Below are 16,462 nucleotides of genomic sequence, written 5' to 3' on the forward strand. Positions count from 1 at the left end.
CACCAGGCTGGGGGAGATGCAGGAGGGCTGGAGAACGGGCTGAGGTTTCAGAGTGGGCTTGGTGAATGGGAGGAATGAGCTGACAGAAAGGAAGTTGTTGCCTGGGGACTCGAGGAAAGTGTTCGTGGGAGGCAATCACCAAAAGCACAGATGTGGAATGGAGCACAAACAGAGCCCTGCAAGTCAGAGAGGCCCTGAGGGAGAGCTGTGCCCTTGGGCTGGGGGATTGCTGTGGGAAAGAGGCCTGCACAGGCAAGGGAGCAGCCAGATCTCTGCACCATGGTGGCTTGAGCAGGCAGAGATGGGGTTCATGTGCTGTGGGAGGGGTTCAGGTCAGAGTTTTGATAATGGTGCTGGAATAAGGCACAGGGTAGTGTCAGTGCCTGTCCTTGAAAGAGCAGTGTGTGCATCTGCCTGGATTGATGGAGGGTGGCAGAGGTACTGCTGTGGGGTGTGTGACCTTCCAGCCTTCATTTCTCTGCTTCCCTGATTATTATCTGGCACTGCTGGCTCCAGCTGGGGTCAGGGCTCTGGGATGAGGGCTATGGAGCTGCTGGGAGGGGAGCCATGCCCTTTGGGGCCAGAGCTCTGAAGCAAGGGCAGGGAAGGCAGAGCAGTGAAGATCGTCGAGGGAGGGACAGATCTCATGGACAATACACATACCAACCCCACTGGGCACCAGGGCAGGGGCAGCAGCAGCACCACAGGAGCACAGATCCTTCTCCACCAGCCCCTGCAGTCACTGCCCAGAGCTGTGGGCACCTGCTCTGTGCTCGCCCTGATGGGCCAGGGCACATTTTGGTGCTGGTGGGTGCAAATGCAGGAATCCATCTCACAGACTTTGCGTTCTTAAAAGCAGGATTCCAGGGAGCAGAGCAGTTAGGATTTCTGCCTCAGCAGGAGAGCAGAGCTGAGCTGAGCCACAAGGACAGGAGGCACATGTGTGCTGAATAGCTGATGCTTTGCAAGAGTAGGGATCCTGGGACTGCGCTGTCTGCTCCTTCCCGCTCCTGATAAATCAGTGCCCAGGGAAATATCATTCATGTTGGCTGTATTTAATAAATTAACTCTCAGCATTTGTGCTCTCTGAGGTTGTTACTGAGTTAGTGTAGCTCCAAACCCTGCAAAGGGAAAAGACACATCAGACCCCCTGGGAATGGATAAGCCATCCAAAGCTAGAAACCAAATATAAACCCAGACTATGCAAATCCAGTCTAACGAACCCTGCTGCAGCACAGACATCCCATCTGGGAGTGGGATGATCCACAAGCAATGTAGCAAAGGGACTGATTGTTTTAATGACTTTCCTCTTCCCAGGGAGGAATGGGAGGGGGGTTTCTGAAACTTGAGGGTTGCAAATGAAAATCTGCTGCCTCTCCATCAGCAGTGTGAGATATGGGGTGCTGGGGGGGCAGAGGAAGGCAGCCTGAATGAACTTGAGGATGCTTTCTGGTGTTAAATCCTTTGAATTAGCGAGCAAAGAGCATGCCTTGTGTTTCTGCTTTCAAATCATAGTCCAGAAATACAACCAATCTGCTGGGCAGCTCCCCAGACACATCAGTCCTTATTGAAGCTCTGCTGTGTGGAGCAGGGCAGAGTGTATTGCTTCACTAGGAAAGGGCATGGAGGCAGTGGGTGAGCAGCTGAGCAGCAGGGATCCAGCTTTCTGGGCACTGCAGACTGTAATTTATCTCCATGAGGAACTGAAGGGGGTTCAGAGGGGAAAAATGTCATGAAGTTAAATGGCAGTGTTGCCTCGGCATCCTTACAAATAAGCTTTACCTGCTGTTCGTTCCCATCTGGGTTGCAAAGGCCATCATTTACCTGAACAAAGGCATGGAAGGATGCTGGGAGCAGTTGTCAGGGAGCACAGAGAGTCAGTTCCTGAGGGAGGAGGACTGTCAGGGGGCCCTGAGACACAGCCCCACTTGGGGATTGCCGCCAGCCCCACTGCTGAAGTTCCCCGAGGATGCTCAGCAGGCATTCAGGGAGCAGAGGCTGGGGTGGGCTGTGTGGGCAGCAGACCCCAGGGTAGCTGGTCCTGGCAGTGCCTTCTGGTGTTCCAGTCTTTGGGCACTGTCCCAGCAGATGCCTTGGAGAGAGGGCAGAGCCTGGTTTTGGCATGTGCAGGGACTGGCCATGTTTAGTGTGTGGCTTCCGTGGCTCTTTGGTGTTTCTTCATGTTTCCATGCTTTGCGTCTGGCTAAGGCTCTGGGATGCTGGTGCTCTGAGGACAGCACCACCCTGGGCTTTGCAGGCTGGGGTCTAAGTCCTGGCTTTCAGGTTGGGCAGTTCTAAATCAAGCCTCTCTGCTCTGTCCCTCTGCAGTACTGGAGATGTCTCAATTTCCAGTTACACATTGTACTGGAATTGTACTCTTGCTGCACAGCCAGAGTAACGTTAGGTATGTTTAAAGGAAGGTGACATGGGAGTCCTGCTGGGAACCCTTCCTCACAAGAGCTCGAATGGGTGCCATTACCTCCAGCTTGGTCCCCAGCCTGGCCCTGGGGATCTTCCAGGCAATCTTCTTTGCCAAGGAACCTTTAGGACATTTGGAGAAAACCACTCCTGAAGCTATGATTTCTCCCTGCCCTTAGCTGACGCCGGGGCTGTGGTCCATCAGGAGGTGGGCACACAGCTGTACATGCCAAACGACCCCCTTTGTGGTGACAAATGTCCCTAAAACGTGTGACACACCCCAGAGCTTGGTGCCTGGGATTTACAGCCTGACTGACTACGGCTTTTGCTCCCACTGAGGGGGTCACCTCCTTCTGATTTGGAGACCGGTCCCCGGCAGCCCGCTGTGCTCTCTGCGAGCCGGTCGGACTGGGAGCCGTGGGGCTGCAGAGCCCAATTGTGGGTTTCAGTTTAATCACTGGGGCTGAGGAACCTCTATTCATTCCGGCTCGCATTCATCTGTGTCCTAGTAACGCTGCTCTCCCAGCCTCCTTCCCGACGCGGCGCACACGGCTGGATAATGGCAGGAGCCCGGCAATCGCGGGGCTGAATAGCGCTGTAATTACGGGGCTATAATGGCGAGCTGGAACTCATTAGCCATTATCAGCCGTTCCAGCAGGACAATGGCAGCACCCCGGGGTGCGCGGCTGCGCTGCCTGCACCCGCTGGCCCTACACGCTGCTCGGCGGCCCCGAGGCCAGCCCGCCGCTGACCTTGGCCCCTCGCACGGCTGCAGAGCCCGGTGGAGGGGAGCTTTGGCTCTGGATGGGGATGATGGACTGTGTATTCAGCCAGCCATGTCACATGAGGCATTCCTGCTCCCTGCTCCCGCTGTCAGGGCTCAGGAAGTTACAGACCCCCCGCCCCGTGGTGCTGCCCGAGCACCCCAAGCTGCTCCATGGTGGCACTTTCCTGTCTCTTTCCTTCCCTGGCTGCAGCAGCTCATCCTTCACTTGACCGACTTCTCCTCCTGTAGTTTATTTGTTTTCCCTTTGTTTTTTGTGTCTGTGTTCAGTGCAGGCAGTGGGTCTCTGGCACGGGAGCCCTCCCTGGGCTCTGCCTTGGTGTAGGCACCTTCCATGCCCAGCACATGCCTTGGGCAGGTTGGCTGATGGCGAGAAGCAAATGCTGCCATGCTTTGTGATGTCTCCTGCAATAGGGGGCTGCACAGAGATCCCCAGCTCTGCAGACTGTGGGTCCCAGGGCTGATGGTCCTGCTTTTCCCACAGTAATCACACCCTGTAATGCAGAAAAGCACTGCAAAGCTGACTGCGAGGTGCAAATCTCTGCAGCTTCTGGCTTGATGTATTTTAAAGCAGGATAATCCTAGCAGGAGCGTGCTGGAGAGCATGGCTGAGGAGAGCTGGGGAAGGAGTAACCAGCAGGCTGGGAGCAGAGGTCCTGTGTGTCCAGGAGTGGGACACATGTTGTCCTGGTGCTCAGCAGAGCCTGGGCAGGACCGAGGCCATGGGTGGGTGTAGGTACCCCTTATTTCCACCAGCAGAATGAGCAAGGAGGGGCGGCATCTTCTTTCTGGCTGCATTGCCTGTCCCTGTGCTCACCCAGGGCTTTTGAAGGAGAGAGTGATGCCACAAAGCAGCTTGTCCTGTGCAAGCTTCTCTTGGCAGGTGAAACCTGAGTGTGGCTTATTCTCCAGGTAGAAGGTGTGAAATGGCTGTGCACTGAACCGGTTGTGATGCAACGATAGTGGCAGGAGCCATTATCATGTAAGTGTCACTTACACTTGTAAGTGTCTTGCAGCTGGGTATTTGCAGGGATCCTGCTGTTCTGGGGACTTTTGTTTGTTTCTTGTTACCCTCGCCTTCTCTAAACAACTCTAGATGCGTTTGGGATGACCCTAGCAGGTGTTAGCTACATTTGCAGAAGGGGGTGACATGCATCCCGGGGGGGGGGCATCTGGAACGGGAACAGGGAGGAGCCAGAGAGCCCCTTCCTCTTGTTGCCTTATGGTCCATGAAAGACGCCAGCCACAGGCACAGCCAGACAGACTTCTGTGTGCCCAGGACTGCTGGTCATTGAGGGTCCTCTCTGGGGCCAGGGGCCATTCCTGGTGAAGGGCCACAGAATTGCACCAGCCCCTACGGTCCTTTGGGCCCTGCCTGCCATTTTTGGGGAGCTACTGGGGAGGCCCAGTGTTTGTCCACCTCTTGAGTGCTTCCTTGCTAATTTCTTCCTCTTCTCTCCGCAGGGAGCTCAACGGCAACAACATAACACGAATCAACAAGAATGACTTTGCCGGGCTGAAGCAGCTCCGTGTCCTGTGAGTTCCTGATAAAGGGCCAGATGCCCCCACCTTGGTGGATATTGTGCTTGGTTTGTGGCCCCTCCTAGGGCTGCTGGAGTTAGCCTCTTTCTGTGAGCCTCAGCCAGCAGGGCTGGAGGGTATTGTGTTGGACTGAGCCTGGTGGATTTCCAGCTGGGAGAGAGTGGGAAGGGTCTGGGTTGTGTTGAGGGGATAATGGGAGTGAGGTATCCTGGGTCAAAAGAAGCAATGGGGGCACTGGGGACCACTTTTGCAGAAAGCTGACCCCTTCTCTCTGCAGGCAGCTGATGGAAAATCAGATCAGCGTGGTGGAGCGTGGGGCATTTGATGACATGAAGGAGCTTGAGCGGCTGTGAGTGTCTGGTCATGGAGGGAGGTTGGTGAGGGGCTGCTGGATTTATTGCAGTGAGCATCCTTTCCTTTTTTCCTTAAACCCTAATGTACCGGTGCTGCCTGACTTCAAACAGCTTCTCTTCTGCGTGGCAGTGGTATTTTACAGTTTGGGAAGCACACCTATTTCTGTTTCTATAGATCTTAAGAGTCCTTTCTGATGCTTTTGAAGTGAGGAGCAGGTTAAACACAAATGACTTTTGCTGTATCAGCTGTGTCCTGTGTGTTGGCAAGGGAGCTGTAAGTTCTGGTCCAGCACTCAGTAAAATAGCTCAGCAGTTTAAAAATCCCAAGCTGCTCGAGCAAATATGAGGAGCTGAGCGAGCAGCAGGTTAAGAGCGCAGTTAAGCAGCAGTCAGCAGTTAACAGCTTGGAGTCCTCTCTGCATGTAATTACAACATTGTGAGTGGGCCTATTAGTGCCCCGTGGTTGTCCCTGCCTGGGATTGTTGTGAGAAGGATGGGGCTGTCCTTGCCAGGTGGGATGCTCTGCTCTATTGGCCTCTCTGAGTGAGCCAAAGTGCCCAGCTCTGCGTGGTGCATCCAGCTGGGCTGCAGATGGGGTCATTGCTTTGTACTCCCAACCCTGACCCTTTTCTTCTGTCCCTGCAGACGGCTGAACCGCAACCAGCTGCACACCCTGCCCGAGCTTCTCTTCCAGAACAACCAGGCGCTGTCGCGGCTGTAAGTGCCCCCTGTGCCCGCAGGGCTCCCCTGGGGACTGCTGTGGGCTCACCTGGGGGACTGCCATGGGGTTTGGAGGGATACTGATGCCTCGGGAGGGTGCTGCTCCTGGGGGGGGGTGTGCTGGTGGTTACAGGTGTGTTGTCCCAGTGAGGGCTCTGGGAGGGGAATGCTCCCTGTTTCTATATGAGCTGAGCATGCAGCAAGGTGGGAAATGGGCTGTGACTTGCCAGGGACCTCAGACTGGCAGTGTTAAGGATGTCCATGGGGATATGGGATGAGGTGCTGGCAGTCTGGGCTGGGTGTGGCATTTCAGAGTTGAGCTGTGCCTGCACAGTGTCAGGTGGAGAGGTGCTGAGAGCGCCTCAGCCTCCTCCCTGGGTGTGGGTCACAGGCTTTGGAGCAGGGCTCCCTTACACACTAGCCCAGGTTCTCATGAAAGGAGGGTGAAAGAGGTTACTTTCTAGAGACCTCCATGGGGCACAGAGAGCCCCACAACCCTGCTCAAGAGCTGCTTTTCTGTAGGTGTCTGGAGAAGGAGGGGGGAGCCCTGCCCAGGGCAGATTCAGCCCTTCATGCCTGCTGCCCTCTTCTCGCATTGCTCTACGTGTCCCCATCCCTGCCTGTCCCTCTGCACCTGCAGAAACAACTCCAGGGCCTGTCTCTTGCTGTGCAAGCCCCAGCTCCACAGATCTCTCTGCTCCTCCTCCCTCTGTGCGGCAGCAGGCTGCTTGGGGAGGGCTGCTGGGGTTTTGATAAATATTCTCTGTTCCATATTGGGTTTCCCTTGCCTGGGGCTGTTTTGCTCAGGCAATGGTGCTTTCAGCAGTGCCAGCATTGTTCAAACAAAGTGTTTACAGGCTCTCAGCTATGTCAGGCACTACATACATTGGGAAGGGTGCTGTGAGGAGCAGAGGGTGTGTGGCAGACTGGGGCTGGGTGCTCTCCATCACTCAGAGAAGCAGCTTATACCCTGTGGATTGGGGTGATGGTTGCCAGGACACAAGCTTTCTGCTTGCAGCATCTTGTATCTCCATTGATCAGCTGTGACGTGAGGATGCCAGGTCCCTGCTGAGGCAAGGCAGGAATGGATGAAATAACTGTATGTGCTGAGACATTCCCAGGACAGGCATGGCCATGTTCGGGCCAGGCAGCCCTGCCTGTGCTGTCAGGCTGTGGCTGAACCACTTTCTTCCAACAGTGCCAGGGAGTCAGTCCCAGAGTCCAGCCTGGGGTGGGTAATGAAGGGTTAAAACGCTGTGTGGGTTGCCAGTATGGGATGTGTGAAGTGGTGGACAGGTGCCAAAGATGGGCCTAGGTAATGGCAGCTGATAGCACAGGCGTCCCATTAATTATCAAATGGCATTTGTTGAGCTCAGCTGTGCCATATCATGGCGCCAGCAAGGGCCCATCCTCCTCCAGCCACCCATTGCATAACAGAAACACAGGCCAGAGAATAATTTTACAAATATTGCTGTTTCCTTTTTAATCTTCTCTAGATTTTAATACCAGGCTCTTTCAACGAGCAAACCCTAACAATTCATTGTGGAGATGCAGAAGAGCAGCATGTGTGTCTCCTACAAATACAGAGTGCCCCTACACAGCTGCCAGGCTTGTGTGGAGCCAGGACTGTGCCACGGTGTGCAGGGGGCTGTACACAACCTGAGGGTTTAAGAGGTCTATGCAAGGTGTTCCTTGCAGCCACCTCATGTTCAGGTGCATTTCAGCCTCCTCCTGTTGTTTTACTGCTTACTGCAATGTGGGGGTTATTTCAAGCCTTTTCCCTCCCACCCTGTTTTGAAGTTGTTTTCTGGTCATTTCTGCCATGGCAAACTGCCTGGATACTGGATACAGGATGCCTGGGAAAAGCACCTGGAGCTTTTCTTGTTCAATCTAGGGCTGTGTGCACAGGCTCAGATTTTGCAGCTCCTCGACTATAGCTGGTGCCACGTCTTGGGAAGCTTTGATGTGTGCTTGGAGCAGAGGGTCCCTGTGATGAGCAGTGGAACTGGGGACAGGGGACACACTGAGCCACCCTCCAGCCTCCTCTGCAGCAGCTTCCCACACACACATTAATGAGAGTACGGGTGCAGCACTGGGGTCTGCCCAGAGGGAAACCAGGAGCCAGTGTCCTGGCAGATCCTTAAGTTCTGCATTTGTGCAACAGAGCCCATGTGCCAGAGGACCTGCTGCTCCCTCTCCTTGGGACTGCTGGTTACTGAGGTGCTCAGGGGGATGGCAGGGCAGGGGGTGCCCTGGGTGGCTTGTGTAGACACACATGCTGACTTAGCAGGAGGTGGGATCTGGAGCAGTGCTAGGCCAGCCAGTGCAGGAGGTCATAAGGACACTCTTAAATTGCTGCAAACCCGGGTCAGGCTACAGGGATACGAGTCAGTGGGGAACAGGTTTAAGCTAAATTGAAATCAGCTCTCCTTGAGCGAAATTGGAGCCTCCCCACTGGGCTTTGCACTTGTTTAACTGCTGAAATGGATCTGAGGTGGCCCCACTGCTCAAGACCCTTTCCCTGCCCAGAAACAGGCCAGGACCTGTGCTGGTCTGGGAAAACAAGGCTCTTACCAGCACCATTTTCTTGCAAACCCTGATCTCCAGATCACTTCCAACAAACAGGCTTCCCCTTGACCTGCTGACTGCAGCCACCCATGGCATGCTTCTCGAGTTCAGGAGTCCTTGCTAGCTCCTCACGTCCTCACACCATTGTACTGGCAGGTCTTGAATTAACAAAAACTGATTGAATGAGTCAGGCTGAGATCTGTTTGGTTGGGAAATAAGGCTGTCTGGTGGCAGCTGAAGCAGAAAGCCAGGGGTGGATTGTAGGAGCTGCTGGGGGTTACTTAGATGGGCCCTTGGGTGCTGGCCTGGGTGCTCTAGCCTTTTCTAGGCATAGTCTTGATGGATCTTTCTCAGCACATCAGTTACACAGAAGATGAAGACAAGTCTGTTGAATTAGGGGTATGTGATACCCACAGAGCTGTTTCCCACTGTACCTTTCCTGCTGAACCTGATGAAATTTTTTCAGGAGCACAAGAGGAGTCCCTGAGGTTCAGGTTGGGATGGAGAGCTCTTTGTGCCCCTCCTGAGTGTCAGAGCCACGTACTCTTGTGGTACTTTGTGGTCTCCCAGCCCGGCTCGAGCTACAATTAGTTACATGGAAGTTGGCTGTAAAGAGCATTTGTGCATCGGGATAATGGAAAGGGTTGGAGTTAAACCTGATCCGTCAGGGCTTAAATAAACTGGGGAATGGCAGCAAAGGGCCAACGGGAAGCAAACCTCAAATGAGGGCATGGGGGAGGTGAGACGCCTGGAGAGGAATGTTTTCCCCTTGGAATTTGGAAATATTGAACTGACGCCTGCCCAGAGTCCATTTCAGTCTGAGATAGTGGGGGTGGTCCTTGGCAGTGGGGCCAGGAGGCAGGGGGACTCCCTGCATGGCTCCTTTATTTATGTGTGGATAACTCATTAAGCAGTCCTGGTGGCTGGAAGTGGTGCTGAGCTGAGGTTTCGCTGGAGAGCGCCTGACCTCAGTGACCTGTTCTCAAACTGGGTTTAATTAAACTGTCAGCACTGGACGGAAGAACAAAGCTTTGTGGGCTCAAGGGGGAAAGCCAGGGTCCCCCAGCAGCTCACTGGGGAAGAGCACATCTCCTGCGAAGAGGAGGGGTGATAAAAAGATGGATCTTTCCTTCCAGTGAGGATTACCCAGGCAAGAAGGTGACCTCTTCTATTGCAGTGCCTGGTGTTGGTCCCCAGTGTGCCACAGCCGTACACATCAGCAGTGGTGCTCCAGTACAGCCCTGATGCACACCAGGAGCCAAGGGGATGCTGGTAGATCTTCTTTCACCCTTTCTCTCTGGCAGGAGTTGGGGTTTTTTTCCCAACAGCCCCCAACAGAAAAAGCAAGCAGAGTTTGTCTCTGCTTCCTTGTGGGGGGGAAGGATGAGATAGGAGTTTTGTAACACTCTCTCCCTTCTCTGCTCAGCTCCCCTTAAAACCTCCTCCTGAAGCTGTTTCTAAGTCCCTTGGGGGCTCTGGATTGGGGATGCAAGGAGGAGAGAGGAGTCTGGAATGGCTGTAGCAGCAGGGTGAGGACAGAAATGCTGTGGGCGCATCATTGGGGAGGCAAAGACGTGGGCTGTTGAAATGTGCTAAAGGCAGCCAGGATGGCTATAAATAAATAGTTTTCTCCAAGGGAAGCCGAGCTGATGCGAGGGAGGAGAGGAGCAGTGGGTGCTTGGCTGTGAGGAGCTCTGGGGAGTAGCTCCTGCAGGGGAGTCGCAATCCCAGATGGATGCATCCCCATGGGAGTGGCTGCCCAGTGGTTTCCCTCAAAAGCTGCAGTAGCTGCTCCTTGCTCAGGCAGAATGGGAGCTGAGAGAGAGTGAACAGGGAGTAGGGGGAAAAAAGTCTTGTCTCCAGAAGGAGGGAGATTTAGGACAGGGGCCACAGACTGTCAGTTTCTGTCAGATCCGTGCCAGCTAAAATGGGGAAGGAGATGGTGCCACATCTTAGCTGGCAGCCAAGCCCAGGGGGAAGGGCTGCCGTGCTGCTCTCAGTCTGCAAGGGCAGGGGCTCCCTAGAAACAGCATTAACATCTCAATCAGGGCTGGTGACTTTCTGAGCCGGGGACATGTGAAATGTTGTAGGAGCTGGGGGGATTGTCATGCTCCCATGAGACTCTTCTGTGGCCAGAGCCTGCAGAGGAATAGTGATGCTCTATGGCTGCCTCTGTCTGGGAGCTGACAGAGGGACCAGGGGCTGGTCCAGACCCACCGTGGATTCAGGGCTATTTAAAGGGAATTTTGAGCTGAGTGGCAGAGAGCACCACAGCTGGGTGTGCTGCCTGGTTAGGAGAGGTGATATTATGGCAAGCCCTGGGGCAGGTTCCTCACACCACCCCTGCATTTGGCTAAACCCAGCCCTAATTGCCTTTAGAAAAGCAGCAGAGAAAAATGGAGGCCTGCTAAATAACTTGAGAAAATGCAAATGACATCCTTCAAGAAGGAGAGGATCACAACCATGCCAGAGGAAGCTGTGAGCTGAGTAGTAGCAAAACAGGGTGACAAGTGAAAAAGGAGCTGTCAGAGAAAGGAATAACAAAACAGGCCCTGCTCAGATGGGGCTGGCTGCGCGTGGGAGGTGTTGCTTGCGAGACTGTACTAGTGACCGTTCCTCTTGGGGCTGCACCAGGAAAGCCCCCAGAGAAGGAAGGCAGGGATGGAGGAAAAAATGTGTTCTTGGTGATGGCTGGATAAAGGAGCGGTCCCGTGCCCCCCCAGTGGGTAGTGATGCTGGTGCCAGGTGGGAGGTGTGGTACCAGGTGGGGACGCTCTCTGGGGAGTGCATGTGCCACAGCTTTGCTCCCTCCCAGTGGGGGAGACTTGCCTGAGCCCCGTTTTCAATTTAGTGAGGGATATTTGGTGCCTGCCTGCTGGTTGGCTCCCTGGAAATGCTGTCACTGTGGTGGGCTGGCTCTGGCTGTGCCCTGGCTCTCCTGTGCCAGACACCCACCCCCATGTCCCACAGTCACTCTTGTTGGGGATTTGGTTGAGGTTCACTCCCTCCAGCAAGGTTTGTGCTGGTTCTGGAGCTCAGCAAGCACCCAGGACCCTGCAGCTGCTGTGTGGGAAGGGGCCTGTGGGCACAGCCTTGTGTTTTCACCTTCCCCTGCTGGAGCAGGGTTGCTTTGGCTCCCTGGGCACGTGCCCCTTTGCTCTTTGCACAGATGTGTACGTGCTGATGTTCTGTGCAGAGGTCTGTGGTCCAAGAGCAAAGTGCCAAGGTCAGAGCAGAGAGCAGCTTTCCTGGAGCAAACCTCCCTGCTTCCCTTTCCCCAGCATCCCTCATTTTGTCCCAGCTCCCCCTCTAGCAGCATCCCCCTCCCCTTGCCGGGTGAGGGCCAAGTGTCCCCGCTGTCACCATGCCCACGTTTTGGACTCCGGGTGCCGCACCCCATCGCGCTCCCCAACAAAGCTCCTTCTGTTGGGGACAGAGCAGGGCTGGGGGGGCCAGGCTGGGATGTGTCCCCCCGAATACCAATGAGGAGGGGCAGCGTGTTTACCCCTGGAGCTGGGGGGAGGGGGGAGCTGTGGGGTCTGTGTGCTGCAAGACACCCCCCCACACCAGCTGGGGGGAAGGGGAAGGGAGGCCTCTCTGCAGCCCCCGGGAACAAAGAGTCAGTGTGGCTGGTGACAGCTCTAAGGAAACGCAGGGAAACAAATGTGCCACTAATAGGTGGGGAGGTTACCTAGGGAAGGATGCTGCCAGGCGGGCGGGCGGCCAGCCCCCTCCCCGGCGGGCTGCCAGGCGCTGAGGGGCTGCTCCTGGCACCCCAGCCTTGGCAGGGCTCAGGGGGCTGCAGGAGGGCCAAGCTGAGGCAGGCTGATACGTCCTTGTGCTTCTGGCCCACGGGGACAGCATTCTTACAGATTCTTACTTCTGGGGCTTTGTGCGGGGTAACCCTGCTGGAAAGGAGCGCCCCTGTGCAGGGAGCTGCTCACTGCCTGCCGCTCTTCTTCGTCCATCATTAATGTGCCACAGATCTCAGCTTTTTTGGGCGGGAGGGCAAGATTCCCTGGAGGATCCTGAGTGCAGACAACCTCAAAGCCTCACAAATTAAACACATTCTTGAGCATTTCCATAAGCATTTTGGGACTTGACCCGCAGTCTCCAGAGGCACAGGAGTGCTGGGGTGAGGGTAGCAGCCATGGCCCAACCTGCAGACGAGCAGCCTCCCTGATTGCTTCCCACCAGCCTGGGCCCTGTCCCACCGGGGTGGTGGTGCAAGCCCTGCTCAGGGACGCCCTGGCTCTGTTCTGTGCCATTATCCTGCCAGCGAGCCGGGGCTGCCAGGAGCGGGCATTGCCAGACGGCTGCCTGGAGATAATCTGCCCCGTTCCCTCCATGCACCCCGTTGTGCTCCTGACTCACGGCCGGCTCCAGTTTTCTGGCTCTTGAGACGCTTCCAGGGTTTCCCTGGCAATGCACAGGGTCAAGCCCCACTCTCGGGACTCTCTCCTTGAGCCACTGGTTCTGCTGGGCTCACCCTCTGTCTTGCTTTGGGTGCAGGCTTGGATTTGGGTTTTGTAATGTTATTAAAGCGAAAGTCTGTGGTGAAGTGCAGCTTTCAGCCCCCTGCCTCTTTCAGCAAAGTCCTCTCCTCCACATGGCATCATGCAGAGCATCCCTGTCCAGCTTCCCAGTGGTGCACTGGCAAATGGGAATTTGCAACCCATGGGAAAAAGCAATGAAAAATCAAATCTTCCTAAAGCTGAGCAGCAGTGCTAATTATACAGCTATTAAAACACAGAAATTATTTATTCCCTGCCTGCCTCACAGCTCATTACCTGCATTGTCCCACATTCAGCCTTTGGCCACCTTTGGTCCCCTGAAAGAGTTAAAAGAGCACTTGGAAGAGCTGATGCCTTTGTCCATCCATTTTGAGCACAGCATAAAGGCATTTCCTTCCTCCTGTTTTCACAGTTCAAATAGTAGAAGAGTTCAAAGTGATATTAAAGAATCGTGAGCAGAATTAGCTTCTGGTAATTTGAGTTCCAGAATGTGAAAGAAAAAAGTCCTATGCAGTGATTTGAGGCTAAGTTATAACTTGGTACCACTGCATGTGCATCCCACAGACGTGTGAATGTGCAGAGCCAGGTAATTAACCTGCCTTTGCTGGCTGATCTTCCCGTGGCTGGGTGCTGCAACCCCTCCTCTCTCATGCTGGGGCTGCAATGAAAACAAGCTGTCAGCAGTTTCCAGCACTGCTCCTAACAGGGTCCCTGTGCCGTGCTCTTTCTCTTCTGCTCCCAAGGGACCTGTGGTGCTTTTGGCATTGGTGCTGGACCACAGAGCCTGCAACCCCAACACCAGCAGTTGGGCTTGGTGGGCTCCAACTTCTTGCCCAAGCAGGCTGCCTGGAGCACTGGGATGCTTTATCCAGTGCTGCAGACAGGTAAAGTTCTCTATGCTGAAGTCCTGAAGGGCCAAACAGATGAGTGTAAGTGGAAAAGATGCCCCTTTGCACACCTAGGGGCTTTCCTGGTGCAGCAGGGCTCCTGGGCATTGCCAAGGGGAAGCTGTGCCCTGCCTGCAGGGATGAGTTGAGGGTGTCCTGGTTTGGTGAGCCCATTGTGCCAACTGTGTGTGCCAATTGACATCCATGTGCAAGGGAACCCTGCTGGCAGTGTGTTGGGGATGGGTTTGGGGAGGTGGGGATTCACTTTCCTGATTCTCATCTGTGTTAAATTAATTATCATCTCAGGCTTATCCTCACTTAACCAGTGAGACGCAGACTTCTGTGGCTGGGACTCCCACTGCCCTGCCAGAGCTAAGCAGGGTATGGATTAGGGGGTCTTACCAGCTGCCTTCCACGGCCCTTCCATGGTTGTTGCACCCCCCTTTGCCCACAGAGGCTTTTGTTCTCATTTGTATCTGTATTTCCCTTCAGGATAGGAAAAGCTGGATTAATTTTTACTGCTCCCAAGGGAGCTGTTGGTAACTGAAGACATCCTGCTGTCTTTTTTTTTCTCTAAACTGGGAGGCAGGAAATGGCAGGGATGGTTTAGAATGGTTTCCTCACCGTGACCTCCTTCTCCCTGTCTGGTCCTCGCTGCCCCTCCAGTGAGGGATGGCATTTGAGGCAGAGCTGCTTGAAGAGGAAAATTGGCACAGACTTTCTGCAGGCCCTGGGGCTGGAGGAGAGATGTTTCCCTGGGAGGTGCAGCCAGAAAGAGCTTGACCATCCACTTGAGTGTTTGGGAAATGGTAATTTTGGGATTCTAAGGAGAAAGGAGGGAGAGGTGTTAGCTATGTTGCATGGACAGAGTACTAAATGTGGAAAGCACAGGAATAGCTCTCAAAAAGTGTCCCCCGAAGCTGGGAAGTTCCCCATCCCCAGACCCCTCCCATGGTAGAACTGGGAAAGGGACCTGGGAATTCTGAACCTGTGTCTCCCCATACCTTCCCATCCTTGGTATGACACTCAAAGGGACTTTTGTCCACCTAGGAGCCCCATAGATGGGTGGATACTTCATCCCCTCCACTTCACCCCATCTAGGATACTTTTTCCCAGCTGGTCACTCTATGACAGAGACTTGCAGTGGCAACAGGGGCCTGGAGAGGAGTGTTGAAATTGACCTCACCATGGCACCTTTTTGGGATATTTGCCTGTGGTCTGGTGATTCTTCTTGCCATGGACCAGCACATACCCAGCAAAAAATGCAGCAGTGTGCTGGTCCGAGGCAAGAATAGTGGAAATGCAAAATGGGTGCGGGATGGGGGGTAGGTATTTAACCCCTGGGCTACACCATTAATTACCAATCATAGGGATAAAGTTGGGGCCACATAACAGGAGTGGCGATCTGTGCTTGTGGGGTAAACAGGAGCAAGGAAGTGAGGATCAAGCAAGGGGGCTGGCTGCATTCCCAGGACTCAGCAGTGTTTCCAGCTCTCGCTGTCTGACCGGAGGCATTTCCACCTCCCGGTGTTGTCGTCCTGCTCCAGCTCGCTTGTTCTCCTCCCCACGGGCTCAGCATGTTGCTCATTCCTGCATCCTACGATTTCACAGCATCCCCACAGCCGGGTGCTAATGAGATTAGACCCAAGCTTTAAGATGTCTCTCTCTATCCTTTGCCATCCAATTACACAGCCCGCATGGTATCTGATTGCCTGTGAGAGGGGAGGACTGGGGCTGGCTGGGATGGGAGGATGCAGCTGGTCTTTCTGGGTATCAGCCCTGCCGTGCTGAGTGGTTTTCTTTTTCTTTTGGTTTTCTTTCTTTCTTTTTTTTTTTTTTTTTCCCATTCTCCCCTTGGCTTTGAGCAGCTTCGTTTGGCTTTTTCATCGCTTCTCGATGTGGCGGCTGGGCAGAATTTGTTTAAATTAACTGCTTGAATGGCAGCGTTTGTGTGTGTTGGTAGGGGGGAGCTCAGACAGCACCAGAATGGATGAGGAGGATTAAAGGTGCCTAATGGGTTCCAGATGGGCATCCTGGACTGGGAAACACCCCCGCAACCCCAACCCCAGCCAGGGGCCGCTGGTAAGGAGCTTGGGGCTGGGAGCTGGGATGCTACAGCAGAGCAACTGCCTGGTTCTCCTGCAGCAGGGCGGCTGCTCCGAGCATGTGCCAGTGGCACTGGGGTGAGGCTCCCCAGGGACTGTGACTGCCCAGCCCTGCTGGGGTGAGCAGGCAGATGCACCACAGGAAGCTCCTTCCCTGGCTGCCCTGGATCATAGGGTGCAGCAGGCTCTATTCCCTGCTGCAAGGCTCTGGCAACGTGGGGCTGGGGACAACCACTCTGTGTGTGATTCCAGCTTTCAGAGGTGCCTCAGCTCAATCATTAGCTGACACTGCAAATACAGCCCACTGGGGCAGCACCACTGGTGCATTAGTTTCTGCTCTGCAGTCTTGGTTGCAATGAGGAATGATAATATTTAGTCTTTGTTGCCCTCCCCCTGGGCTCTAGAGGAGCTTGGGGCGAGCACTCACTCAGTTTGACATCCCCACCACTGCAGATGTCAGCGTTTTTTTCGTATTTACAGATGGAAAACTGAGTCACAGAGACAGGAACTAAAGTGCCTGTGTGGCCCTGCCATCTGCATTTCCCAGATCTGTAGGGGTTAGAGACATGGT

General features: G+C 54.5%; 1 protein-coding gene across 2 annotated transcripts in view; it reads left to right on the top strand.

Moving 5' to 3' along the window:
- SLIT1 (slit guidance ligand 1) overlaps positions 1-16,462 on the top strand; it is a 60,798-nt gene that overhangs the window by 7,729 nt on the left and 36,607 nt on the right. For both annotated transcript variants that reach the window (XR_011682171.1, XM_071446150.1), the window contains exons 2-4: positions 4,667-4,738; positions 5,022-5,093; positions 5,743-5,814. Coding sequence is in view for 1 of the 2 variants with exons in the window: in XM_071446150.1 (XP_071302251.1) it covers positions 4,667-4,738; positions 5,022-5,093; positions 5,743-5,814 (216 nt within the window). In the remaining variant the exon portion in view is untranslated. The remainder of the gene's footprint in view (positions 1-4,666; positions 4,739-5,021; positions 5,094-5,742; positions 5,815-16,462) is intronic.

The sequence above is a fragment of the Agelaius tricolor genome, unplaced genomic scaffold (assembly GCF_023055355.1).
Source record: "Agelaius tricolor isolate 1412-34295 unplaced genomic scaffold, bAgeTri1.0.p SCAF_22, whole genome shotgun sequence".
NCBI classification, from domain to species: Eukaryota; Metazoa; Chordata; class Aves; order Passeriformes; family Icteridae; genus Agelaius; species Agelaius tricolor.